The 27,181-nt window shown below is 45.6% G+C and overlaps 1 protein-coding gene across 2 annotated transcripts in view; it reads left to right on the top strand.

Annotated features, from left to right (window-relative positions):
- Positions 1–15,559: 15,559 nt before the first annotated feature.
- Positions 15,560–27,181, top strand: part of TMEM150C (transmembrane protein 150C) — a 40,164-nt gene continuing 28,542 nt past the window's right edge. For both annotated transcript variants that reach the window (XM_054990297.1, XM_054990296.1), the window contains exons 1-2: positions 15,560–15,729; positions 24,782–24,846. In XM_054990297.1, the coding sequence (XP_054846272.1) occupies positions 24,837–24,846 (10 nt within the window). In that variant the 5' untranslated portion in view covers positions 15,560–15,729; positions 24,782–24,836. The remainder of the gene's footprint in view (positions 15,730–24,781; positions 24,847–27,181) is intronic.

The raw sequence follows: 27,181 nt of genomic DNA, 5'->3' as shown, positions 1-27,181 counted from the left end.
TCATGTGTAGCTTGGCCCTGAGTCTGGTGTCTCAGCTTTGACCATTTGGCCTTGAGTGACTCTTCCAGAAGTTTAGACTCTTGACCAATCCCGCACTCCTGACGGTATTGCTCTTGGCTTCACTGACACACTCAAGCCCCTTCACCATGTTAAGGTGTATATCCAAGAGGGGGGCTTTTAACAAAGGGAAGCACTTTTTTATATTACATATCTAACTTGCAAGCCCTTCCTCTCACTCCAGATACAAAAGATTGGCTAAGGTTCAACAGTGGTGGTGAACAGTATCCCTTTATAGTCAGAGGTACTCTGGTAATTCAAAAAGTTACAGTTATACATATTCAATATGAACACGTGTATCTTATTCTATGTATGTGTTTGGTGGACTGGCACAGAGGGCATGTAATAGTCATGTCATGTGGCTCTTTTGGTTGATGGTAATTGCAATTGTGGTTCTCTGTGAGCCATGGAGTGAGTAATGCTACATTAAAGCTTGGAGCTCTAACACTGAGACATAAAATGAAAACCAGATCTCAGCACTCAAACTACAATTCCCAGTGTTGTATCTATGAAAATGTAGGCACAGTTTCAGAAAGATGATTAAAACAACAGCCTCTCCATTCACAAAATATCTGTAGGTATTCTGGAAAAGGAGAAAGTTTTTGATTTCTTTTTGTTTCTAGGTTGCGAGGTTAGATTCTGGCAATCGTTGCTGGCATGGAATTCCGTAAGTATAGGGGATCTGTCCCCTCGGACCAATGGAACTTTTGAAACGCCATGTCTTTAAGCCAGGTTTCCCTAACAGATCAATAAATGTGGGTTGTACTCTCTATGCACAAAATACAGATGAAAATTTTTGTTAGACCCACAGATTTTATTGGTTCTCGCTCAGGTCAATTCACATACATCTCATCACCTTGCATAAGACAAATTTGCCTCTTCCCATTCTATACAGCCCAATAGTTAAGGGCTGCTTCCACATGAGGTTTTGCTCTGGCTTGGCACTCAGTCTGGAGTGAGGATTTTTGAAGCATCTGTATGACATGGTCCCTAAATCATCCACTTTCTGAGTTTTCTCTTGCTTTGCCACTACCTTTCCCAAACCTGATTTGATATCTTTTTGGAAGAACTGGCATCAGAGTATGTTTGCTATGCTATGTGGACAGGAAATTGTATTTTTGAAGGTTTCACCCACATCAGTTCTCTTTTCTTTGTCTCAGTCTTCTGTGGCTGCCATTTTCCCCCCAAGCCACCTGACAGGCTTTTTTTTTTGCTTAAAAAATTATTTGCTAAATTACTATAGCATTATAACAATGGCCATTTTCACACTGCTTACTGGCCATGGATCATTGCGCCGAGCTCCCAGAACAACAGTGTCTTCCTGGAGCGATTTCGCACGAGAACTACCGTTCTCACGCGAAATCGCACCAGGAAGATGCTGTCGTTCCGGGAGCTTGGCACAATGTTCCGTGGTCAGTAAGCAGTGTGAAAATGGCCAATGTATTATCATGATCTACTTGTCTCTCTGAATCCCTAGAGCCAGTTTGGTGTAGTGGTTAAGAGTGTGGGACTCTAATCTGGGGGGCCGAGTTTGATTCCCCACTCCTCCACTTGAAGCCACCTGGGTGACCTTGGGTCAGTCACAGCTCTCTCAGAGCTCTCTCAGCCTCACCCACCTCACAGGGTGTTTTGTTGTAGGGATAATGACATACTTTGTAAACCGCTCTGAGTGGGCATTAAGTTGTCCTGAAGGGCAGTATATAAATTGAATGTTGTTGTTGTTGTTATTTTGAAAGATAAGGCCTTTTATGTTGTGAAGGTGCAAGTGGAAATTCCCCAATTTTCATCTTATATCTCAGCAACTGAAAGACTGCAAATTTTAAAAAAGAAAAAGCATTCTAGTGGCATGATGGATTGTAGGGGTGGGGTGGGGAGCTGATAGGGAAAAGTATGTTCCAAACTCCCCGTGTGTATGCTCCGGAGCCAGTGCGAATGTCTTTTGTGTTCTCAGCAGTGATGATGCCAATGAAGAATCCTCTCTATGAGGATGAAGCCAATATCAACTTCCCAAGCCAGTGCTCTTGCATGCAAAGGGGAAGCAGGAGGTAAGTTGAGATGCTATTCTTTACATCACTGCTGAAATGCCCTCTCTCTTAGAGCCAAGCTACAAGTGATGAATGACACTTGAATGGCAAGTGAACAGACTCACGTGTATTCCTCCCTGTTCACTTGCCATTCACTTGCTCTCAGTGGAGCGCAAGTGAATGGCAAGTGAACAGGGAGGAAGACATGTGAGTCTGTTCACTTGCCAGGCAAGTGTCATTCATCACTTGTAGCTTGGCTCTAAGGGCTAAGCTACAAGTAAAGAATGACACTTGAACGGCAAGTGTATTTCTCCCTGTTCACTTGCCCTCCACTCAATCCACTTGCTGTTCAAGTGTCATTCATTGCTTGTAGCTTGGCCCTGAGTGTCAAGGGAGTGCAGAGCTTACTATCTTTTGTTTTATTTATTTATTTAAAACATTTCTAGACCACCTTTCTACCCAACTCAGGGACCCCAGTGTGGTGAACACTAAAACATTTCAAACTTTAGAGTGTTTGAACACACACACATACACACAATGTATATATGTGTGTATATGTATACATATACATATTTGGAGGTGGAAAGTGCCCTCAGGTCATAGCTGACTTATGGCAACCCCTCATGGGGTTTTCATGGCAACAGACCAACAGAGGTGGTTTGCCATTGCCTGCATTAAACCCAGCATAGTTTTATCTATGGTTTTACATGAAAATGATCAGATTTTTGCAGAAGATAACCTATTAAAAATGCCAATTCAGTTAGTATGTCAGTTTTGATTGGAAGAAATCTCATGAGGACATATGGGGAGAATTTTACCATTGCTATGGCAATCTTAATTCATTTTAATTCATTTAATTCATTTTAATTCATTTTAATTCATTTTAAACATAGAGTTCATTAGGAAATGTTAGCAAATTAATTCTTATCGCTTTTCTGTGTTCCGTCTTTGTAGGATTTATATTAATAATCCTATAACATAATTGTCTTAGCGGGTTTCAGATGACTCAAACTTATCCTGGAGTGTCTGCATGGGTGCACCAGGATAAAAAGTGAGCCCCGGAACACTGCCTCCGGAGGGCGCCACTGGCAGCGGACGGTCAAGCGAGTCTGCCTGGCCTTCTGCCACTGGGCTACGTAGCCCAGCTGGAGGAGGAGGGTGGCGCAGGAAGAGCGATGCACCTGCAAGCCCTGGCAGAGCTGGGACGGGGGTGAAGCGTCCACCGTCCTGTGAGCCCTGCCGGAGCTGGGCCACACCGCTCTTGGTGCAGCTGGGACGAGGGTGCAGGAGCAAAGCGCCTGCCGCCTTGTGAGCCCTGCCGGAGCTGGGCCATGCCACTACTGTCGCCACAGCTCTGCCAAGAGCGGCGTGCCACAGCTCCAGCGGGGCTCACAAGGCTGCAGGTGCATTCCCGCTGCGTCTCAGCCCTCCCCAAACCCCCCTTGCCCTTCCACTTGCCAGTCCTTCCCAGATCCCTCTTGCATCTCAGCCCTCCCCAGACCCCCCTTGCCCCTCTACCTGCCAGCCCTCCTCAGACCCCTCCTGCATCTTAGCCCTCTCCAGACCCACCTTGCCCCTCCACCTGCCAGCCTTCCCCAGACCCCTCCTGCCTCTCAGCCCTTCCCAGACACCCCTGCCTGCCCTCTAGCCCTTCCCAGACCCCCTGCCTGCCTGCCAGCCCTTCCCAGACACTCCTGCTTGCCTGCCAACCCTTCTCAGACCCTCTGTCTGCCTGTCAGCCCTTCTCAGACCCCCCGCACCTGCCCTCCCCAGCCCCAGCTTTCTAGAGCCCATTGTATTTATTTGCACAACGGGCTTTGTTTCTAGTCATATATATTTTGATATCTTGCTTCTTTTAAAAGATTAGAGTATATTTCAATAAAAATAAACTCTAGAAGGACTCTACATGTCTTGACGGAAAAAAGTTTTGCAAGAAGAGCCTTATAAATAATTTTGTACTGATAAGCATCACTGGTTAGAAAGCAAGTTCTGTTTTGCAGATCTTAGCTAAGTGCTGAAAGCTGTCCAAGAGTAAAGACAAACCTTTAGTCTGAGTTGGTGGAAGCCTTATTAAGACATGGATAAAAGTCTGTTACAGAGGGACCAAGCCAAATAAAGTTTCTTTTACCCAAGCTTTTAACTAAAAGGTGTTTTAACTTTTGTGATTGTTTTACTATCTTCTTCTAGCCTAAGGACTGTTTTTAGGTTGATCATTGGTGGTTTTATGCAGTTCTTTTGCTCCTGGCTTGTTATTAAATAGTTTGCTTTTACTAGCGATGATTTATGTTTTTATTTTTATGATTTTATGGTATAGTTTTTCCTTATGAACTGTCTAAAGGAGGTCTATATGGATAGGTGATATATAAGAGGTTAAGCGGTTGGGTTGCAAGTCAGCATTCTGCTGGTTTGAATCCCATGACTGCCATGAGCTCAGTAGACGGCCTTGGGTGAGCCATTCCTCTTAGAGTCGCTCTACATGAGACATCTGACATGTGAATAATAACATAATAACAACATTCAATTTATATACCGCCCTTCAGGACAACTTAATGCTCATTCAGAGCAGTTTATAAAGTGTGTTATTATTATCCTCACGACAATCCCCCTGTGAGCTGGGTGGGGCAGAGAGAGCTGTGACTGACCTAAGGTCACCCAGCTGGCTTCAAGCGGAGGAGTGAAGAACGCGTGCCGGCCGGGAGATGCAATGTTAACTGGGAAGGATAGTTTAAAAAGACAGAGCTGCCAGCAGAGCAAAGGCTTTGCTGTACACTGAAGCAGTGTGAAGGGGCTGTGAGATGCCAGAAGGGAAACTTCAGCCCATTATAACCTCTCCAGGTCTAAGCCCAGCTCTGGAAGGAAGCTCCAGCCCATTTCCATTCCTTGCTACTTGCAATACCCCACAGACTGAAGAGATGAAATTGACAGAGCTTCAGGAACGTGAAGATGAAATTAACAAACCCTCTGAGGGGTGATCTCTGCTGGCTCTGTCTTTTGTGTCTTCTTACACTTGACGAACACATGCCAAGGCATCTCATGTAAAGAGACTCTCAATCTCAGCTCCCCAGCTGTATGATGGAGACAATAACAATACTGACTTTGTTCAACACTCTGAGTGGCCGCTCATCTGCCCAGAAGGGTGGTATATAAGCGCAGTTATTATTATTACAAATTCTTAAATAAATATATTATTTATTTATTCAGTACATTTTTATCCCACCCTTCCTCCCGCAAGTTTAGGGCTGTGTACACAGTTCTCCCCTCATCCACTGTATCCTTACAACAGCCCTGTGAAGTAGTTGGTCAACCAGCTGTTGACTAAACTGCATGTGGTCTTGAACTTTTGTCTCGCTGGCAAGGACTGTTTCCCGTGATCAAGTGTGACTACGAAACAGAAACGTAACCAGAATTCTGTCAGGACACCATCAGGGATACTACTGATTCATGCATGGATTTTTCCATTCGACACTCTGGACTCTGAAAAGGTTTAACATTCGGCTTAGACCATCAGCATATAAATTGTAGCTCCAGCAAATTGTAAGGAGCACATTACATATTTCTTGTCTTGAAAGCTTCAGTTCCCAGTGGGGAGCCGTGTATTTATTTATATAATTTCTGCTTGTAAGCGCCAGTTCTCTGTAAGGAGCTACATACACAGCATACAGATTGTGAAGGTCTTAACAAACTGTTGTTGAATTATTTGAAGTTTGGTTAAAAACACTTCATAGTTTGTTATACGGGGACGTTGTCTTTGTCTGTGAAGTAGGTTAGGCTGACTGAAGGAACGATCCAAGATCACCGAGTAAATTTCATGAGAGTGTCGGTTTGAACCCAGACCCAGTCCAACATTCTGTCCACAGATTGCTGGACTGCTGGCAGAGGCATATGTGGCCTCTTTTTGTTCAAGTTTTGCTCTAATCAGTTGAAATCTGAACTATAATCTCTGGGAATAGTTTGGAGGTACATGAGGCAATGCATTTATTCTTCTATATTCATACCTTGCTTTTCTCCCCCAAGGGGGTCCAAAGTGGCGTATAGCATCAGTCTCCTATCTTCCATTTTGTCCTAGGGTTGCCAGCTTCTAGGTGGTAGCTTGAGATCTCCCGGAATTACAATTGATCTCCAGGCAACAGAGACCAGTTCCCCAGGAGAAAATCTGAAAAGCGAAGGTAAACACCCACAGGATGCAAAAAATCAATTCATGTGTATTTGTAAGATACTTCAATCAATTAGTTCCAAAGTGCAATGTGCTTATAACAATTCATACAAAAGGTATCTTATACAAATTTTCTACATGACAGTTTCACACAAGAAACTACTGGTACATAATTACAGTTAAATACGGTATCATTCCCAACTCTGCAGTCTATACATCAGTTCCGGGAAAATAACAGTAGCCCCCATATATGGGGCCGTTGCTTTCTTAATTTAGTTTCTTTCCAATCCGGTGGAGGTATGGTAATCACGAGGGAAACACTGGCGGGGTCCCACTCTCCCCTGGAGCAACGAGGAAAATCGTGCTCCCAAACAATGCTCAATCTGAGGCCGGCTGCAAGCAGATTTCGCGCCTGCTTCTTCAGGCGATGTAGAAAATGTAGAAAATTTGTATAAGATACCTTTTGTATGAATTGTTATAAGCACATTGCACTTTGGAACTAATTGATTGAAGTATCTTACAAATACACATGAATTGATTTTTTGCATCCTGTGGGTGTTTACCTTCGCTTTTCAGATTGCTGATTACAGGTGCAGCCAGTTTTCTCCATCACCTCCAGGAGAAAATGGCTGCTCTAAAGCATGAACTCGATGGCATTACACCACGACGAGGCTCCTCCCATCCCCAAATCCCGCCCTCTCCAGGCTCCACCCACAAAATCTCCAGGAATTTCGCAACCTGGATCTGGCAACCTTATCTTGTTATCACAATAACAACTCTGTGAGACAGGTTAGGCTGACTGGCCCAAGGAAGTTTATTCAGCAAGCTTCCGTGGGCACAGTGGTCTTGAAAGCTGGTATTTGGACATTCTAACCATTCTACGATGCTGGCTTTCTATTTAAGTGCTTTAAATACATACATGTGCAAAGAATAATAACATAATCAGAATAATCAAACCGCTTGTATTGCTTTGAAATTGGCAGGGCTTCTGCGTCTTACCTGCTTGTCAGTTTACAGAGGTCTACAAAGGACACACTTCTGGAGTTCCATGCTACAATAAAAAACTGCCTGTATAGTCGCCACAGTCAACTTCCTCACACTTGCTGAAGAGATTGTGAAACACTGCTAAGAAACAGACACACAAGTTACACAGGCAGCCAAGTCCAAATGGAGGCAGAAAAATAGCTGGCCATTGTTCACAGAATGTTGGGTTATGATTTCCCCCTTCTAGACTTCAGAGAAGAGGAAAATCCCTGGAGATACAAACAGAAAAAGCAAAGAAAAAAAAGAACACTTTGTGAAATCGGGGGGGGGGGGCTCATGATTGCACAAGAAAATGCTGGTTTTACTTAAACATGGTCTTAAGTGAGCAAATGACCCTCACTCTCTGGTTTAGCTTTTAGCTAAACATGTTTCCTTCATAAGTACTAACGGCTAGCAGATGCTTGCTCAGTGGCATATGATAACCAGCAGCTGAATAGAGAATTACAGCTGATACAGAATTTGGGTTGCCAATCAGTTTCCCCAGAATTACAACTGATCTCTAGCCTACAGAGATAAAATGGCATATTCAGAGGGAGGACTCTAAGGCATCACATCTCCACTCAGTTCCCCCCTCCCCAAAGTTCATTCTCCCCAGGCACCATCTCCAAACCTTCAGGAATTTTCCAGGCTGGAGTTGGCAACCCTATACAGAATACAGCCACCCAAAAGTGTGGGGCTTCTTACTTCTTTTATCCCCCACTTTTTTCTCCAGTGGGGACCCAAAGTGGCTTGCTTCATCATTCTCCCTTCCTCCATTTTATCCTTACAACAACCCTGTGAGGTAGGGTAGGCTGAAGATATGTGACTGGCCCAAGGTCACCCAGCAAGTAGGATCTGAATTTGTATCTCCCAGATCCTAGCTGATATTCTAACCACACTACAACACTCTTGTGTTGAGACCAATAAATTGCCTGTGTGGCTAAAGAGAAGCCATTCAGGTATTTTTGAAGCATGGCCAGCAGAGGAGATAGAAATCCTAAGATTTTGCTATTGATTTGGAACTTTTCTTTGTTATGGAGAGAAGGTGGCATGGCATAGCCCGATCTCGACAGATCTCAGAAGTCAGTACTTGTACAGCTGACCAGCAAGGAAGCTTCTACAGAGGAAGGCAATGGCAAACCATTTCTGCCTCTCACTTGCCTTGAAAGTCCCTTTTGGGGGCTTGTAGTAAGTCAGTTGTAACTTGATGGCACGTATGCACGCACATTTGTTATGGAGAGGCCTGCTCCTGCATTAAAAGTAACATCTTCTGTCTAGATACTTGCCTTCTGCCCATCCTCAGATCGTCTGTTGGCAATTGAACATATATCACACAAACACCATAAGCTTCACATACCCTTTCCTCACAAGGAAACTAATATCATGGAAAGCTGCTCCTTGAACTGCCTACCCCCTCAGGGAAATGGGAAGCTTTGAAAAATGTCTGTGACATCTCTCAACAAAGTTATCACTGGACTTGAAGCTATTTGTACAATTAAACGACCTTTGGAAAGGCTGAGGCAAAATTTTAAAGGTCGAACCAGTGGCCTTCATGTGCGCCATTAGGAAGCCTTGAAACATAAACTGAAGTTCAGAATTGCAGACCTTGGGCAATTCCCTCTTCAAGCAAGTGAACAAACAGCAAAATCTTTAACATACTAGTCTAAAGAAGGAACAGACTGCTGCTCAAAAACATGGCAAGATAAAAAAAAACGATTGGTCTCTGGATTAGAATAGCTGATCAGTGTTTAACCATAAAGAGCGGGGAGACAGTTTTGCAGTATACTGAGTCATTCTGGGATTGCCAGCCTCCAGGTGGGGGCTGGAGATCCCTGGGAATAACAACTGATTCCCAGACTACAAATATCAGCTCCCTGGAGAAAATGGCCACTTTGGAGGGTGGACTTCAAAAGGTGGAGGGAGAGTATCATACCCCGCTGAGTTCCCTCTGCTCCTCAAACCCCACATTGCACCCTCCAACCTTCAGGAATTTCCCAACCTAAAACTTTCAACCGTAAGTTGCACTGTTGATCTCGTAGAATCTTGCCAAAGTCTTTTTCATCTCTGCTACTTTAAACTAGACCTACCAGGTATTGCATCCCAGGCCTTCTGCATGCAAAGGATGTGTTCAGCTATGGGCCTTTCCAGGTCTGCATGCAAACCATGTCCTTTCTTATTAAGCTGTGCAGTCTACAAAGATTTCTGCTTAGATATACAGAAGATGTGTTCAGGTTGGGGGGAGTGGAACATGATAGAAAATGTGCAACAAACCTGACAAAACATTAGTAGTTGGTGGACATTTTTCTTTACAATTTGCAAAATATTTTTAAACCTGAAAACAGACACACATATGGCTGGGGGTGAACAATTCTGCACATAACGTGTGGATTCGTTTCAAAGAGGATGAAGAAATGTTTAGTCACTAAAGGTGGCTTTTGTATTAGCTGGCAATGTTGTGAAGTTGTTACAGCAGAGGATAGAAATCTGCTAGATCTTCTGGTGACAGATGCTGCTTCTCCCCTGCGCCCCCCCCCCCCAGCACCACATACTTTCTCTACGAATTTTGTGGACTTGTTTTTCTGGGAAGGAGCTTGGCCTGAGAGCCAATCTGAACAGAGCCGAAACAAAGCGTAAGTATTAACACAACTCATTAAACATTGCAACTATTACATAGTAGGACCTTACATGGTGGTGGTGGTGGTGAGTGCCTTCAAGTCATAGCTGACTTCTGGCGACCCCTAGTGGGGTTTTCATAGCAAGTGAAGAACAGAGGTGGTTTGCCATTGCCTGCCTCTGCAACCCTGGTCTTCGTTGGCGGTCTCCCATCTAATTACTAACCAAGGCCGCCCCTGCTTAGCTTCTGAGATCTGACAAGATCAGGCTCACCTGGGCTATCCAAGTCAGGGCATGACCTTACATACAACAGATATTACAAACTATACACAATAGTATAGGCCACAGTCCCTAACCCTTTACCCAAGTATCTTTCAGAACTGTTTTGTTACAACACACCCTGTTACCTATGTCGAAAAGCCCTCCTGAATAATTCAGTTTTCCACAGTTTGCTGAGAGCCAGGGCTGTGGGAACGTTTCTAATCTCATCAGGCAGGTCATTCCATAAAATGGGGGCCACAACAGGGAATGCATGTTATTATTGGACCTGGGTTATGCATGTCTTTTAGACATACCCTTGTTTTGACATTTCCTTGACTGTAAAGGATTTATTGGGTGTGTAGTGTTGCCAAAAGGCCTGGAGGAAAAAAATGTCATGTCTCTTTAAAAGATCCTTAATGAGGCATTATTTACCAGGAGGTATTCATTTGCCTCTATTCCTTGAAATGCTTCACCTGCTGATTTCCATATACTAAGCTTCAATTTAAGAGGGAAACGTTCCATGAGTTATTCTTCTCACCACTGTGTTTGCCACTGACTTATGACCTTTTCACTAGTCATTTAACTTCTTAGCGGTTCAGAATATTCAGATACTTAATATGTCAGAGCATCTCAGCCAATGACGAAGCACCATTTCCCCAGACTTCTGTGACGTCACAATAACCCAACCAATCATTATACATGTCTGAAGACTGCAGCTTCCACTGACCGTAGGTATTTTTCTTTGAGTTCCTCTGACCTTTGGAGACAAACTGGCAAAACCACTATTTATCAGCAAATCGACATGTTATGTACTTCAATAGGACCTCTCATTCATCTTTCTTTAACACCAGTAACTGGTGTTGTATGACAGCAGTAACTGAAGACTTATAATTGCCTCAAGTATTTCTGTGCAGAAACTGTGTCCCCCTCCGTTTTGTTGCTTATTACATACTCAACTAAAGAAAACGGTGTCATCTTGAAGAGGAACACATTTCCTCACTTCAGCTACTTGCCATAATGCAAAAAAGCCTGAAAGTGGAAATCCCCCAAATAATTCAGCTAATTCAGCTGAAATAACTGGTATTAGTGAAAGCTGAAAGCCACTATACTTTCCCTAGCTTAAGAAAAATACCTCAGAGAGACGTTTAGTAACACAACAGCTGGGTTCAATTGAAATACCAGGGTCAGGTCTTGTGGTTTGAGTCCCATGACTAGCTCCCTCAGGCATGCACACACATGAAGTCCAAAAGAGCTTAGGCTCAGGACCCAAAAGTGGGTCATCTCACAGATGAGGTACAGGCCAGGAAGGGGGATGAAGAATAGGGTGTGTTGGGAAAGGAAGACCGATGGCAAATTTGGGTTTGCATGGTGGGCAAAAGGGCCACAAAATACACCCTGTTGCCAGAGTTGCTTATAGCAACCACAGCTCCCCCCCCCCCCCGGCAAAGATTCCTTCTACAATCTCTTCATACCACTTGAAGTCAAGCCAAACTTCATATAATAGCCAATTACAGGATTTGTCCAGCTTCATGCGGCCCTGGGATGACCTGGACTCCTGGCCTTTGTCTCCCTAGCTTAGGGCTGCCCAAGGCTGGCAACCACCAGGAGACTAATGTAGGGGGAGATCATTGGCAACGCAGTGACATCACTTCCTGTACAACCTAGAAGTGACTTCGTGTTGCTGGCAAAGCTCTAGCATTCACGCCAAACTAATTTTCTCCTGCCAGCAAGTAGTGGCTGGCATAGTAGGTGAAGATCAGACTAAGTGTAAGTTTCCCTCCCTTAGCCTGTATCCCACCCTGACAACCTTGGCTGTTTTCTCAGTAATGCTATACATTTACAAACATGAAATAAAATAGAAATCTGTATCCTGTTAACCCATGTAAATAAATAAATAAACAAATAAAATATAAAATACCTGCTTTTTATGTTGGGAACAGGGAAAGCATAACTTTATTTTGAAAGAGGGTCCCCAAAGGTGGTTTGCCATTTCCTACATCTGTGTAGCAACCCTTGACTTCCTTGGTGGTCTCCTATCCAAGTACTAACCAGGGCCAACCCTGCTTACCTTATGAGTTCTGACGAGATTGAGCCAGTTAATAATACACGTAAAAAATTCAAAAAGCCCCACCTAGCCTCACCCACTTTCTTACAACACTTGGTGGGCACCATAAATGGTGTTGGCAGTTCCTGTGGTGCCCCATGGGCACCATGTTGGGGACCTCTGGCTCAGATGGTCCAAGACCAGTGCTAAGTCACTGCAATGTCATACACACCAAGGATTCATGGGTTGTGGAAGTTTCTTGAAGCAGCATTCTATGGAAGCTTTGCTAGAGGTGGGGATTCTATGGAACCGCAGCTGGAGGTCCAAGTAAAAGTTTGGACCACCATCTTTCAAGGATATTCTAGCTTTGATCAGAAGGTTATACTGGATAGCCTTTAAGGATCCTTTCAAGTCAGTGATGCTGTATGCATTTGATATATAGAAGAGATGGGAGATAAAGTACCGGAGTAAAGTCTGTGAAAACCAGTCCAGAGCTAAATTTCATTTATGCAGATGTGCGGATTGCGCCATTCTGAAGACTTGACACCAGTAACTCACATGCAGTAGTGAAACACCACTAATAAAATAGCATTTAAAAAATGAAAGTTCACAGTAAAATACCCAACAGCAAGATAAACAAAATACTTCTTAAATGCTTCCAGAATACTAATCTCAGGAAGTTGCCATGGACGATAAATTTAGATTTATTTATTTATTTACAGACCTCCTGTCTCGCTGACATGTCTCGCATGTTACACAGCATAAATCCATGTAATCAACAGCTGGAACATTCAATAAACAACACAACAGCATGTGTGTAGACATGGGCATGAAACGGAAAAAGCCCGAAATGAGAGTTTCATGTTTTGTCGTGATCCACAAATTGCAAATCATGGAACTTTACAAAGTTGACACATTTGCCAAAACAATTCGTTAGTTTCGTGATTCGTCAGAACCCGAGCCATTTCAATGGCCCCCTTCGTTCCCAGGGATGCCAAACCCACAGGGAGACTTCAGCAGGCTCTCCTCCACCCACCCTCCCAGTTTGCAATACGTTGATCTGGAAGGGTGGGAAGGGAAATGTTGCCAGAGTACATGACTGAAACGGGGACTGGGAGATGCTGGATCAGAGGAGGACGAAGGGCCAGCCGTGGTGGAGCTGGGCCGGGAAGACAGAGTGAGGGGTGGGGTGGAGGAAAAAAGACACCCTCGCCCAAAGACCTTCTCACAGCAAGGCTAAGGGCTGGAAATAAGAGGCTTCTTTCAGTCTCTTTAAAGCAGCAGCAGCCAAAAGCACAATCCTAAATCCTTCCACACACTCTCCCTCTCCAATCCCAGCAAAACGCTGACATAGATCAGAACAGGAGGTGTGTGGATGGCTGACAGACCTGCCTAACAGGGTTTGGGGGTGTAAGATTGGTATGCCCATGGCTACAGAAGGCTCACGTCCTTGGTTGCCTAGGGGATTGACCCCCAATTCCTGGCTGTATAGGGCAGAACGTAAGCTCTCCAGATGGCTAGGAGAGCTGCCAATCAGGGGTAACTGGGCTATAATTGGGGTTTCCAATGGCAACAAAAGGTCTGGGCCATTGTTGCCTAGGGAATTGGACTAGGTGACCCTAGAGATCCCTTCCAACCCTATGATTCTATGACTGTTATCTATGACAACTAAAGAGTCTCTGAATCTGATGCTGGGGGGGGGGACATAAAGCAGAGGAGGGCTGTTGCATTTATGGCTTACAAGAAACATCCGTGGGAAGATGGACCCTTGATCTAATCCAACCCACACTCCTTATGGTCTTAACTATGCAACTTCTGCTAAGAATACTACTCTTAGTGCCCTATCTGAATCACACTGGTTGATCTTGGATGGTTCAGAGAACCCTCTAAGTTTCAAAGATCTGTATGGTCATTCATTATTATAGAAGTGGTTGAGATGCGAATTAACACTCTGCTAGTTCAAATTCCATTGCTGCCTTGAGCTCTGGAGATAGCCTTGGGTGAGTCACTTCTCTCAGCCCCAGCTCTATTGTGTGGATAATAATGACATTAACTTTGTTCACCGCTCCGAGTGGGGCACTAATCTGCCTAGAAGAGCCATATATAAGCACTATTCAAGATGCGTTGACCTGTTAGTCTGTCTGTAGCAATAGAAAAGAGCAAGAGTCCAGCAGCACCTATAAGATTAACGAAATTTGTAGCAGGGTACGAGCTTTATTGAGTCACAGCTCACTTCTTCAGATACCCAAAAGAGTCCAGTAGCATGTATAAGACCAATAAAATTTGTGGTAGGGTATGAGCTTTTGTGAGCCACTTCTTCAGATACCCGCAAGAGTCCATTAGCACCTATAAGTCTAACAACATTTGTGGCAGGGTATGAGCTTTATTGAGTCACAGCTCACTTCTTCAGATACCCAAAAGAGTCCAGTAGCATGTATAAGACCAATAACATTTGTGGTAGGGTATGAGCTTTTGTGAGCCACTTCTTCAGATACCCGCAAGAGTCCATTAGCACCTATAAGTCTAACAACATTTGTGGCAGGGTATGAGCTTTATTGAGTCACAGCTCACTTCTTCAGATACCCAAAAGAGTCCAGTAGCATGTATAAGACCAATAACATTTGTGGTAGGGTATGAGCTTTCGTAAGTCACAGCTCACTTCTTCAGATATCCAGATACCTGCAAGAGTCCATTAACACCTATAAGTCTAACAAAACTTGCGGTAGGGTATGAGCTTTCGTGAGTCACAGCTCACCTCTTCAGATCTGAAGAGGTGAGCTGAGAGGTGAGCTGTGACTCACGAATGCTCATACCCTACCACAAATGTTGTCAGTCTTATACGTGCTACTGGACTCTTGTTCTTTTCTATAAGCACACTATTGTTGTTGTTGTTATTATTATCCTCAAATCTCCAGGAATTTCCCAACCTGGAGCTGCCCATCCTATCCAATCCTAACCAGGGCCAAACCTGCGCCCCGCGATGAAGAAGCCCCCTTTCGCCCCAGAATTGGCAAGGGCCCTGCGACGCCCACTTGCACGTGCCCAACCCCCAGATCGCAGCCCGGCCCCAGATCAGCGCCGGGAGCGCCGGGCACACTCCTAACCAGCGACACGCCCAAAGACAAAAGCGGGGGCGAGAACAATGCCGCTTCCTTCTCGCGCGGGGCAGGAAAGCCGGCGCGCTGCCCGAATGGCTGGCAAGGGACCGGGCCGGCTTCCAGCACAGCCCTCCTCGCCTTCCTCCTCCTCCCCTTCTGGCTCTGCCTAGCCAAGGAGGCTCGCTCGCTCAGCCGCCCGCCCCACCCCTTCCTATCAGGATCCAGCCCTTCTCGGGTGGGTCCGTCCCTCTCCCCCCTGCCTCTCCGCGCGGAAGGCAGCCGCGGCAGCTCTTTGTCTGCGGCCCCCGGGAGAGCTGCGAGCCGCCGTGCGCAAACCCCACCTCTTCCTCCGGGCAACAGCCTCCTGCCGCCAGGTCCTCCTGCCGCCGCCTCCTGCAGGTGCAACCCAGCCGGGGATCGGCGGGCCGGATCCCCCCACCCGCGCCGCGACAGTCGGTAGGTGGCCGCCCGAGGCGTCGCTGGGCTCCCCACGCCGCATTTCCCCTTTGCCACGAACGCCCGCGCAGGCGGAGGCAAACTGGGAAGCGCAACCGCTGCCTTTTGGGGGGGGGGGATTTGACTGGTGGTGGGGGGGCAAAGCGCCCTTCTTCAGATGCAAATGGAAAGCTTATCCCCCCTCCCCAGTCGTTGCTGGGATTGCTGGTTTTAGGAGGGTTGCATGTTGGTCTGCAGCAGCAGAGCAAGATTCTGGTCCTTAAATAGCACCTTAAAGCCCAACAGGATTTCCCAGGGTATGAGCTTCCGAGAGGCAAAGCTGCCTGCTTCAGATGCCAATGAAAGCAATAGCAGGATTTCAGCCCAGGGGCACCTTCGAGACCAGCAAGATTCCCAGGGTGGGAGCTTTCGAGAGGCAAAGCTCCCTTCTTCGGCTACCTTTAGCAGTGCAGGTATGTAGGCTTTTATCCAGCCAGGTGGGATGGGGTGTTTTACACCTTTACTATAAATACCAGCATTGACTCTTGAAAGCTCATGGTTGCTCTTTAAGGTGCTGCCGGGCTGGAACCTGGCTCTCCCGCTGTTTGTGCGCTGCCTGCTGCTTCTCCCCAGGTCCTTCCTCCCATTTTCTAATTTCTTGCCTTTGCCTTGATTGATGTATTCCTTTGCAAGCGCACATACATGTACACACACCCCAGAGGCGGCCTTATCTCGTTTGCTCAGGACTTGGAAAACCCCTGCCATCCTTCCTGCTTTATTGGCTGTTATTAAAACTCAGCAAACACCTCCCCCCCCCCTTTAAAGCAATGCAATGATTTGCAATCCACAGTCGAGAGCATGTGGACGGACGCCCATCCCCTCCCCGCATGGATCTCTCCACCACACTGCAGCAGTGTGGCTTAAGACAGCATCCGTCAGCCATGTGCCCTATTTTTGGTTTTTACCCGTTTGGGGGATGCTCTCTTGCCAAGATTTGAAAGCCTTGCCCATGACAGTGTGGCCAAATGTTCTCTAAGGGACACCCCCGCCCCGATTTTTGTGCCTTTATTTCAGCTCCCAGAGCAGAAGACGTGTTCCTTGTAGGAGCATCCATTCAGAAACACAGATGTTTCTGCAGTGTTCCTAATTTTACATCTGGCATCCCTAGGTGATGGTTATTTTAAAGAATCCTCTGTAATAATGCTATTTTTTCCTCATCGTTATTGAGGGGGAGGAGACGTGGGCTATGTGACAGAGACGAAGCCATGTGGTCTGTATTGTTTCACTGGCAAAATTCCCTTCGTGATAACAACCCGGTGGGATGTGTGTGTGTTACTTGTGTTGCAAGGAGGCAGGGAGCACACCCACACAGGCCTCCTGCCAATAAGAGAGGGACAGAATTTCCTCTTACTGCATCCCCAAGTGCCGTCCCCCCCCCATAGGAGAGGAGGAGCAGCCATTCCCTAGTAAACTTCCTGCCGAGTGGCCCCCACAGTTAAGAATCAAGAATATTCTCATGTATGTAGGATAGCTCCAGGTCTATAGGGCAGCATCTTTCAGCCCCCCAGCATTTTTCATCCCCCCAATCCACAGAATCATGTGCACGTCCTCTTAGACATCAAGAGAGGCCATGGCCACATGCATCTTTTCAGTCTTCTAGCCATAACAAAAATAGAACACATGAAAACAAAATGAGGCATCAAAAACAATGAGACAAGCTGCAGAACTTATCAAATGCCAAAAACTGTCTAAATTTGAGGCTTCTTTTGAGCTCGAGGACCTGACCAGATGGTCCTTCTCTTCCCCCCCCCCCTTCTGATTGGCTCTGCTCATGTGTAAAAATGTTAAGAAAGGGAACATAATATTTATTTGAAATTGCTATATTAAAAATCATAAAAGCAAATGATCCACCGTCTCCATCACACGGTGATTCTTATTTTGCCCCACCCCAGGCAGCACTGAGAATTTTTGTATGCCCTGTCCCTTCCAGATTAAGGGAACATCATGCGCGCGCACACTTTCCTCAACATCCTAGAGATCGCCTGCTATCCTGGTGTCAAAATGTGATAGATTGTTGGGGGAAGTGGTTTATACTGAAAGATGCTCTTTGCTTATATGAAGTGCCTGCCTTTTGCTTTCTGTTTATATTTTGAGTGAGTTGCCAAACTGCAGCATTTAACAGAGGAAAGAATCCTTCTTTTCCGTGCCCTTCAATTGCTCCCTGAATGTAACAGCTTTTTAAATATACATACAAGCACATCAAACCAACATTGTGCCGTGTATTGATTGCCGTCTTCTTGGAAAAGAGGTTTTTGCTTCTCTGTGCAACCTGTATAAGACTTATGTAACTCTTGGGTGCAGTTTTATATCCTGGTGGGGAGAGTAGAATAGTGGAAAGTCATTGTGAAAAGTCATTCCAGGAGGATTTGTCCTCTGGCTAAAGATATTATTCCAGGCTTCATTACCTGTTATAAAATGCAAGGTTTAAAATCCGCATTTTGTTTAGAGGTATAACCTAAGTTTCTAAACGTTCCTTGCTGTAAAAGATTGCCACTTAATTTATTTAGCATGTTTTGTCCTATCTGAAGTGGTGCTGTCAAGTCATAGCTGACATGGCGACCCCTGGTGGGGTTTTCATGGCAAGAGAAGAACAGAGGTGGTTTGTCATTGCCTGCCTCTGCAACCCTGATCTTCATTGGAGGTTTCCCATCCAATTAATAACCAACCGTGCTTAGCTTCCAAGATCTGACAAGATTGGGCTTGCTTGGGCTATCCAAGTCGGGTCACATTATATCATTAAACAATATGAAAATACGTCTTTGTTCCAAAGATTCATGAACTAAATAATGGGTGGTTCTCACGTATTTATCAGTATGGCTATAATAGCTAGTAATGACTTGTATATGTGAATAGGGCATTGTAGAGAACTTTGATTAGCCCTGCAAACACAATGCGTTCCATCAGTTCACACACTGAATTGCCAGTCACTGGGGGCTGGTTCACACTTGCTGGCAGATTGTGGGATTTCTCAGTACTTGGTGCCTAGCTGCTGAATGTATGAACTTGCTTACCATGGCTTTCGGACTCTAAGGGCGAAGCTACAAGTGACGAATGACACTTGAACGGCAAGTGTATTTCTCCCTGTTCACTTGCGCTCCACTCAGTCCACTTGCCGTTCAAGCGTCATTCGTCACTTGTAGCTTGGCCCTAAGTCAGGACAGGAAGCAAACATGGTTGCAACTCTCTCACAATGGGTTGTAAGGCTGGCAAGAAGGTGATGGAAGCAGGGCACTAGGAGGCTCAATGGCAAATTTGGGTTTTGTGCTGCATGATGTCCAAAATGAGCATGAAATACAGCCTGTTGTTCATTAATGCTATATATTTATAAATACTAAAAATGAAATCTGTTCTTTGTTAACTGATATGGGAGATTCTTGTGTTTTTTGTTGGGGAGGGGAAAAGTAGCGTGTGGTTACATCATGAAAAGTACAGAAAGTTTAGAAGTGGATCCCATTGCAAGAACTAAGTCAATTGAAAAAGCATGGTGTGCATATTAAATATGACAGTTGTGGTGGTGGTGGTGTATCTGTGATAACCCTTTTACATGTGCAAGTCATCATTGGACGCTGCATTCATCAAACTTTACAGCAGCTTTTAATATACAGCAATCAGTTGTACAAAAATTGTTATATATCTATATGTACAGTGCTTTTTTCTGGGAAAAGACATGGTGGAACTCTCAAGAGGGAAAATAGGGAGAAACACACGGAATAAAAGTGTTGCTGCTTTTAAATGCCCCATTTTTTTTCAGCTGAGGGGGAGGAGGAGGGGGTCCCTTCTCCCTTTCCCCTCTGCTGAAAAAGCTGCCGGCATTTTAAAACAGCTTTTTTCAGCTGACAGAAGGGTCCCTCCCCCCTCCCCTCAGATGGAATAAGCAAGTGGGCCTTTGAAATCAGTGTTGCTGCTTTCAAGGCCTGCAGCTTTTGTTCAGCTGATGGGGGATCCCCCTCCTATCAGCTGAAAAGCAGCAGGCTTTGAAAGCAACACTTTTCTTGTCACTTTGTCTGAAGCTAAAAAGTTGGACGCCTTGGGCTGTGCATGGGAGGAAATATGATCAGGGGGTGGGGCCACTGGACATGTGATTACTTTCAAGAGGTGCTGGAACTCCTTTCCACTGTGTTCCTGCTGAAAAAAAGCCCTGTGGATTGGCCCCAAAGCATAAAAAAGCCAAACGATGTATGAATCATCTTTGTTTGATGAGCCAAAAGATAACTCTTTCCTCTCTTGCAAACAGTCCATCCCTACCAATCCCAAATTATGTCTGCCCTTCTTTTACATCGTATAAAACTGGCCATCCGTCCATCTGTCCCTGTCCATTCCAGATTTCTCGTTTCTACCATTCCTCGGTTCTTGCCATGTTTTGAGAGCACCGTAATTATTTGATATGCCATAATGTCAAAAGTGGCCCATATCGGGGAACTATTGGCTTGGTAGTCCAAGGTATGGTTGAATGATAGAGTCAGTGCTTTAATGGCAATAAGTTGGCACATTTTCACTGGTTTATCATACATTTGGATAAAAAGTTTCCTGTAGGTATGCTGTTGCCCTAATCTGGATAGCCCAGGCAAGCCCGATGTCATCAGATCTGGGAAACTAAGCAGGGTTGGCCTTGGATAGTAATTGGATGGGAGACCTCCAATCAAATCCAGGGTTGCAGAGGTAGGCAATGGTAAGCCATCTCTGTTAGTCTCTTGCCATGAAAATCACATCAGGGGTTGTCAAAAATCAGCTATGACTTGATGGCTTTCTCCACAACCAAGTATGCTCATACTGGATAGTTCTACATCATGTAATATGTCACGTCAATCAGCTAATGTTTTGATTCAGCATTCTGTATCAGATTTCTACTTGTTTTCAAATGTATTCAATCCTTACCCTATTGTATTGTTTACTGATTGTCCCAGCAGTTGATTGTATTGTTCTACACTGTGTAATCCCCCTTGAGTCTCAGTAAGAAAGGCGGACTATAAATAACATTAATAAATAAAAATGCAAATGTCACAGGACAGTCATTCCCTCTTCCCTTCCGCCTCTCCTGTTATCACGTTCTAGTTAGCATCCTTTTTTCCCCTTAGGATTCTTTCGTACAGACTCTTTACTTTAAACACACTGTGCCTTCTGAAGGCAAACAGATTTTTTTTAAGGTTTCACACACCATAAGGATAAAGCATAACAACAATAACAAAATTGGGTTTTCGAAAACCCAAACTGGATTTTGGAAAGCCCAGATTATGGCTTTGCTGACTGCAGGAGGACGGCTTTTTATCCTCAAGGTGTGTGAAACTTTTAAGAAAATCTGTTTGCTTTCAGAAACCAAAGTTGATTAAAGAGCCCATATGAAAAGGACCTTAGAAGTAAATCCCACAAAATTCCAGGCAAGGGTACACAGCCTCGGGATCATGTAGCAGGAGAACAAGGTAGTTCAGGGGTCCTCAAGCATATTGAACCTGTTGGCACTTCAGAATTTTGAGACCCCTTGGGGGGCACTGCAGCAAAATGGCTGCCATTGGGGCATGGCTGGAGCATGGTTGGGACCAATCACAAAATGTTGATAGCTTCCAAGGCAAGCATCCTCCTCCAGAAGAGGCAGTGGTTTCCAAATGAATGCTCCCTACAGGCCCAAAGAACTCTGAGGTTCTTGGGCCTCTTTTGAAGCACCTCCTACTCCCATGCAGTGAAGAAAGCTGGGATTGGCTCTTTGGTGTGGGGGGAAAGGAGCAGGGTGCCAGGAAACACATCACAAACACTGTGTGGAGGATCATGCTGCTAGTGGTAACTTTCCCCTTTTGTTGACTATTAAAGTTACATAAGAGTACTGGAAAATAATAATAACAACAACGACAACAACAACAACATTTGATTTATATACCGCCCTTCAAGACAACCTAACACCCACTTAGAGCGGTTTACAAAGTATGTTATTATTGTCCCCACAACAAACACCCTGTGAGGTGGGTGGGGCTGAGAGAGCTCCAAGAAGCTGTAACTAACTCACGGTCACCCAGCTGGGAAATGGAAGGATTTATTTGACTACTTAGGCTAAAATTAAGATTATTTAAGGTAACTTGATATAAACATAAGAAGATAAAACACCGGGAAATGATTAACTAAAATAGTTCATATTAAAGTATGTATGTATAAGTAACCAAGGAGAGGGAAGGAGAGCTATTACATAATTAAGTTTTGTTATCATATATTCTGATTGTTTCTTTCTATTAATTTAATCTAATTTTAAATATAGTGCTTGTAAAAGTTTTTATGCAGTTTTTATTGCTATATCTTTTCTTTTTAAATAAAATTTCTGTATAAAATTAAAAGAGAATGTTTAGTTGATTAATCATTTGTCATTTGCTCAGTTACATTTTAATAAATGCGCATATCACCAAAAACTCAGTATCAGTGTGTGAAACAGCCATTGGGAATGGCATGGTGCCTTTTCTTATAGTTCAGGTGCAGGTATTCGTATGCATGTGCATTAGAGACAAGTTGTATCCTACCTTACTTGGAGATTTAGTTGCTAGAAACCTGGGGGGTGGGGGAAACCCGGAACAACCTCAACTGTAGCAATTCACATGAACAAAACTGGAAGAATCGGGTGACCTCCAAGGCAAAATTAGGGACAATAGCTAATTGGCAAATAGGTACCAATATCCAGGGCTTTGGGGGGGGGAGGTGGTGGAACTCCGTGGGTTGCCAGCATAGGGGGCAACTCTTGGCAGGAGGTAGTGCCCCCGGTACCACATGCACATGCGCAAAGTGCACGCACGCTCCCAGGACTGCACAATGATGTCACTTTGGGTCAGCTGGACCAAGGGGGGAGTTTTTAAAGTTTAAATTGCCCTCGGTAAAAATGGTCACATGGCTGGTGGCCCCGTCCCCTGATCTCCAGACAGAGGGGAGTTTAGATTGCCCTCCGCACAGCTTCGGCGCGGAGGGCAATCTGAACTCCCCTCTCTCTCTGGAGATCAGGGGGCAGGGCCATCAGCCATGTGACCATTTTCAAGAGGTGCCGGAACTCCATTCCACTGCGTTACAGCTGAAAATAAGCCTTGCCAATATCCCTAATAAATTGTCAGTTGAAGAGAATGAAGATGAATTTCAGATCCTTTTTATACGGTGCTTCATAATGAAGGCAAGAATAAGCTGTTGCAAGAATGGGGAATTTAAAAAAAAAGACAACATTTCCAGCAGCTCACTTGCCGTCTACTGAAAGCAAAATGGGAATTTAGTTTTGAAAGGTAGGGAAGAGCTGGAGAAAACTTCTGCTTGTTTGATTTTATTTGCAGTATTCTTGCCCCACCTTTCTGCTTCAAAGAAAGGCCCAAAGTGCCTTAATGTTGGCATCACACTACAATGCCCTAGTTATCACCTCTAGCACATGGTGTTGTGATAGCACATAGCATCGAGCAACGGAGGTGGTTTTGCTGCGTACCTCTTCAGGACTGCTGTTCTAGTTTTTCCTGAGATTGCTCGATCAAAGGAGAGGACTTCTCAACGCTGCATAGCTCTCCGGCTGCTCATTCTGTGTGTTCTGTGTTCTAAATTCCTCAGTCTGAATTGTATAGCTCAACTCCTCACACCGAGTTTGTTATATTGATTTATACCCAGGGCCGTCGCGCCCAAGGAGGCCAGGTAGGCGGTGGCCTCGGGCGTGAGGGAACTGGAGGGGCGCCAGAGGGGGTGTCAGGGGCTGAGGCGCGCGCAGCGAAGCTGGCATGACTGGGCTGCAGCTACTGCTGTAGTCAGCCAGCCCCGTGCTGCTGCTGCCACCACCGCCGCATGCTCCAGCCAGGCGCAGCCTCCGTGCGCCACCCCAGCAGCGGCTTGCGGCTTCTGTGCCCAGCTGGGGCGCATGGCAGCAGCAGCAGCATGGGGCTGGCTGGCTGCAGCTACTGCTGCAGCCAGCCATGCCAGCTCTGCTGTGCGCTCCTCCACCCTCACACGCCCCAGCCGGGCGCAGAAGCTGCGAACAGCTGCTGGGGCGGCGTGCGGAGCACGGAGAAGCTTCTGCACGCTGCCCCATCCATCTTGCGCTGCGTGATGACGTGACGTCATCATGCAGTCAGAGGTGTGCGCGTGCACAGTGTGCACGCTTGTGGCTGCGGGCGCCAGAAAGTCTGGCGCCGGCCCCATTTATACCCCACTTTTCTTCCCAACGGGGACCAAAACCTGCTTACGGCACTGTTCCCCATTTTAGCCTGTCAATAACAACTAGGGTTGCCATCTACACGCCCCCAGCAGGCATTTAAACCAAATTAAATAAATAATAAATTTGCCCACTTATCCACTCACTTGCCCGTTGATGCTGCTCGTTGTGGCAGGAGAAAGTCAGGGGCAGGGGAGGGGATTGTGTCCAAACCCAGCAGCAACAGATAACGCTCTAGTTATCCCTCCATATCTCTGCGGTCTTTGCCATAGAGATTTGAGGGATTCGTAGAGCGTTGCCCAGACATGATGTCACCTCCAGGTTCTGCCACAGCGCCCCCTCTGTTTTCTCTTGCCATGACAATCAGCAGCACTGGAAACCCAAGCCTTTGAGATAAGTTAAGGCTGAGAGAGTGAGAGAGAAAATGACTAGGTCAAGGCCATCCAGCTTTTGTGGCAGAATAGGGATAGAACCTGAGTCTCTCAGATCCTAGCCCAACACTCGAACCACTACACCGTACTGACTTTTGCAGAAAGTGCTCTGCCAGATCGACAGATGAACCCTTTAGAAGACATGCACAATTCTGGTAAATCTAAAATGGGTAGGTGGGTAGCTGACATCTAAGGTTTGGTACAGTCACCACCCTCACAGTTTAAAGTGTGGCAATGTTTAGTATTCAGTGAACGCTTGGAAGTGGGATCCAAATGAAGCCAAGGATACATTGGATGAGTAATAGGCACAGGGGCTGAAGGCTGTATCTCTCTCTTTTGGGATTTTTTAAAGCATCAACAAGTTTGAACGCATGCTGTGTAGTTTTGTTGGGGCATATCTCAGATACTGTAACTAACACCCTGTCCTCTCAACCAGGCTGGCAGTAGAGTGTTGACCCTTCGAAAAAGAACATATATGCTGCAGTGCTTGGATGCTTCAAGGTGAGTTTAGTCCTTCCCTTTGAACTTCCTCTTACTAATTAGGGTAACTTAAACACAAACTTGGCTCTCTGCAAAGTCTCCCAAGTGATTGCTTGGTGCTGGTGGCACAGCACGGATGGTGCAGATGTATCTCAATTCTGGCCATCAGGAGCACCGGAGGCATTACTTTGGGGACCTGTGCCGCCCCCAGGCCAGGTCACTGAAGAGAATTGGCTTGGATCTCTTCTGTGGCAGCACAGAAGAAGTGAACAGGTGGGGCCATAAGAGGGGGGCCATGGCTCACCAATAGAGCACCTGCTTGGCATGCAGAAGGTCCCAGGTTTGATCCCCGTCATCTCCAATTGAAAGAATCAGGTAGCAAGGGATGTGAAAGACCACCGCCTGAGACAACTGAGAGTTGTTGCCAGTCTGAGTAGACAGTACTGACCTTGATGGACCAATAAGTCTGATTCAGTATAAGGCAGCTTCATGTGTAGGGGCACCTTCCCTGGGGCCTGAAGATTTGGGAGCTCTTTCAATGAGATTGATCTAGATGGCATATTGAGTTAGAGAATTTCAGTGTAGGAAGCTGTTGGGAACAGGCGGAGACTCTGAGAGGCTGTGCTCCACTCTCATCCTGGAAGGTGTTTTCTCTGAGTGGCCAAACCCACGGCCCACAATAGCTCACTAGGCTACCTCCTTGACAGGGACCCAGTCTAAGCCCAAGAGGCCACACGCATGCTGTTTTGAGATCTTCATGAAACCCCCAGGAGAGCTCGCCTGGAGATTTGGAGTACGCCGTCATCAGTGTTTGAATGATGCTCAGTTCTGTTTCTCACTTCCCTCCAGTTCCAGGGAGACACTGGGTGTGCTAAAACAATGTCTGGAAATCGTGAAAGGCTGGATGAGAAACAATAAACTGAAACTGAATTCAGATAAAGCAGAACTGAAACTGAATTCAAATAAAGCAGAAGGGTTGTGGATTGGGTGTGAAACCAGTTTGGAAACAGGAATACAGCCAATTCTGAATGGGGTTGTATTCCCACAAAAACTGCAAGTTTGCAGTCTGGGAGCATTCCTAGGTTTGTCTGTGTTTATGAATATGCAAGTGGAAGAAGTGGCGGGGAGTGCTTTCTACCAGATTAAGTTGGTTCTCCAACTGTAACTGCTCTTGTGAAAACTGATCTGGCCCAGTAACACACACCTGGATACATCTAGGTTTGACTACTGTAAGGTGTTCTGTGTGGTGCTGCCTCTGAAGGTGGGCGAAACTTCACCTGGTTCAAGATGCAGCAGGCAAAATGTCAACTGGGGCCGGCAGTAATGAGCTTCTTAACCCAACCTGCTTAGACCATCTCTCCTGGCTTCCGCTGTGTTTCCAAGCTCAATTTGGACTTCCGTTTTTAACTTCAGATAGGGTCTAGGGCTCAAAACACACGAGACAAAATACCTAGATTCAACTCGTGTTCTCTTACCTAAAGGTTTGCTGGGAAGTGTAGGCGTCCTTGCAGCTTAAAGTTTAACATTTACAGTGCAGGCATCCTTGCAGCTTAAAGTTTAGCATTTACAGTGCAGCTGTCCTTGCAGCTTAAAGTTTAGCTCTTACAGTGCAGGCATCCTTGCAGCTTAAAGTTTAGCATTTACAGAGCAGCGAGGAGGGAAGTGCAGGCGTGGGGCGCCTTTCCTCCCACTCTCAAGGTACATCACGGCATTTTCCCTTCCCCTCACCCGGCCTGGCCCTGCAGAGTGACGCCTGGCTGCACTGGGAGACTTTAAGCTGCAAGGACCCCCGCACATCCCTCTCTGCTGCTCTGTAAATGCTAAACTTTAAGCTGCAAGGACGCCTACACTTCCTGACAAACCTTTAGGTAAGAGAACACGAGTTGAATCTAGGTATTTCATCTCGTGTGTTTCGACTGTCAGTTACCTGAAAAACTGAGGTTACCTGAGGATGCTCTTTTATTAGGACATGCATTGTCACTGAAGCATATTTGGTGAGGACCAATGTGAAAGTAGCAGCCCCTAAACTGTGGAACCCCCTTCCCATGAGATTCATTAGGTCACCTCACTATGGGTCTTCAAACAGTTTTTAAAGACTCATCTGCTCTTAGAGGCCTTGAATAGGATTTTACATCATATTTAATCTCCGTGCTGTAAGGGTTTTATGATTTTATGGATTATGTAGTGTTTTAAGAGTCCTTGACAAAGTCATTCTAATGTATATATTTCCTATTCTGTTTGGCAGAATGGGGAATTAATCGTCTTAGCATTCTCATTGTCTTTTCAAGGCCGATTTAAAAGGGACGGACTTGATAAACCTAATTATAATCTGAAGTGACCTATATTTTTGCATGGG

This window comes from Eublepharis macularius, chromosome 10 (genome assembly GCF_028583425.1).
Source record: "Eublepharis macularius isolate TG4126 chromosome 10, MPM_Emac_v1.0, whole genome shotgun sequence".
NCBI lineage: Eukaryota > Metazoa > Chordata > Lepidosauria > Squamata > Eublepharidae > Eublepharis > Eublepharis macularius.
Note: the sequence above shows the minus strand (reverse complement) of the source record. Positions and strands in the feature narration are given on the sequence as shown.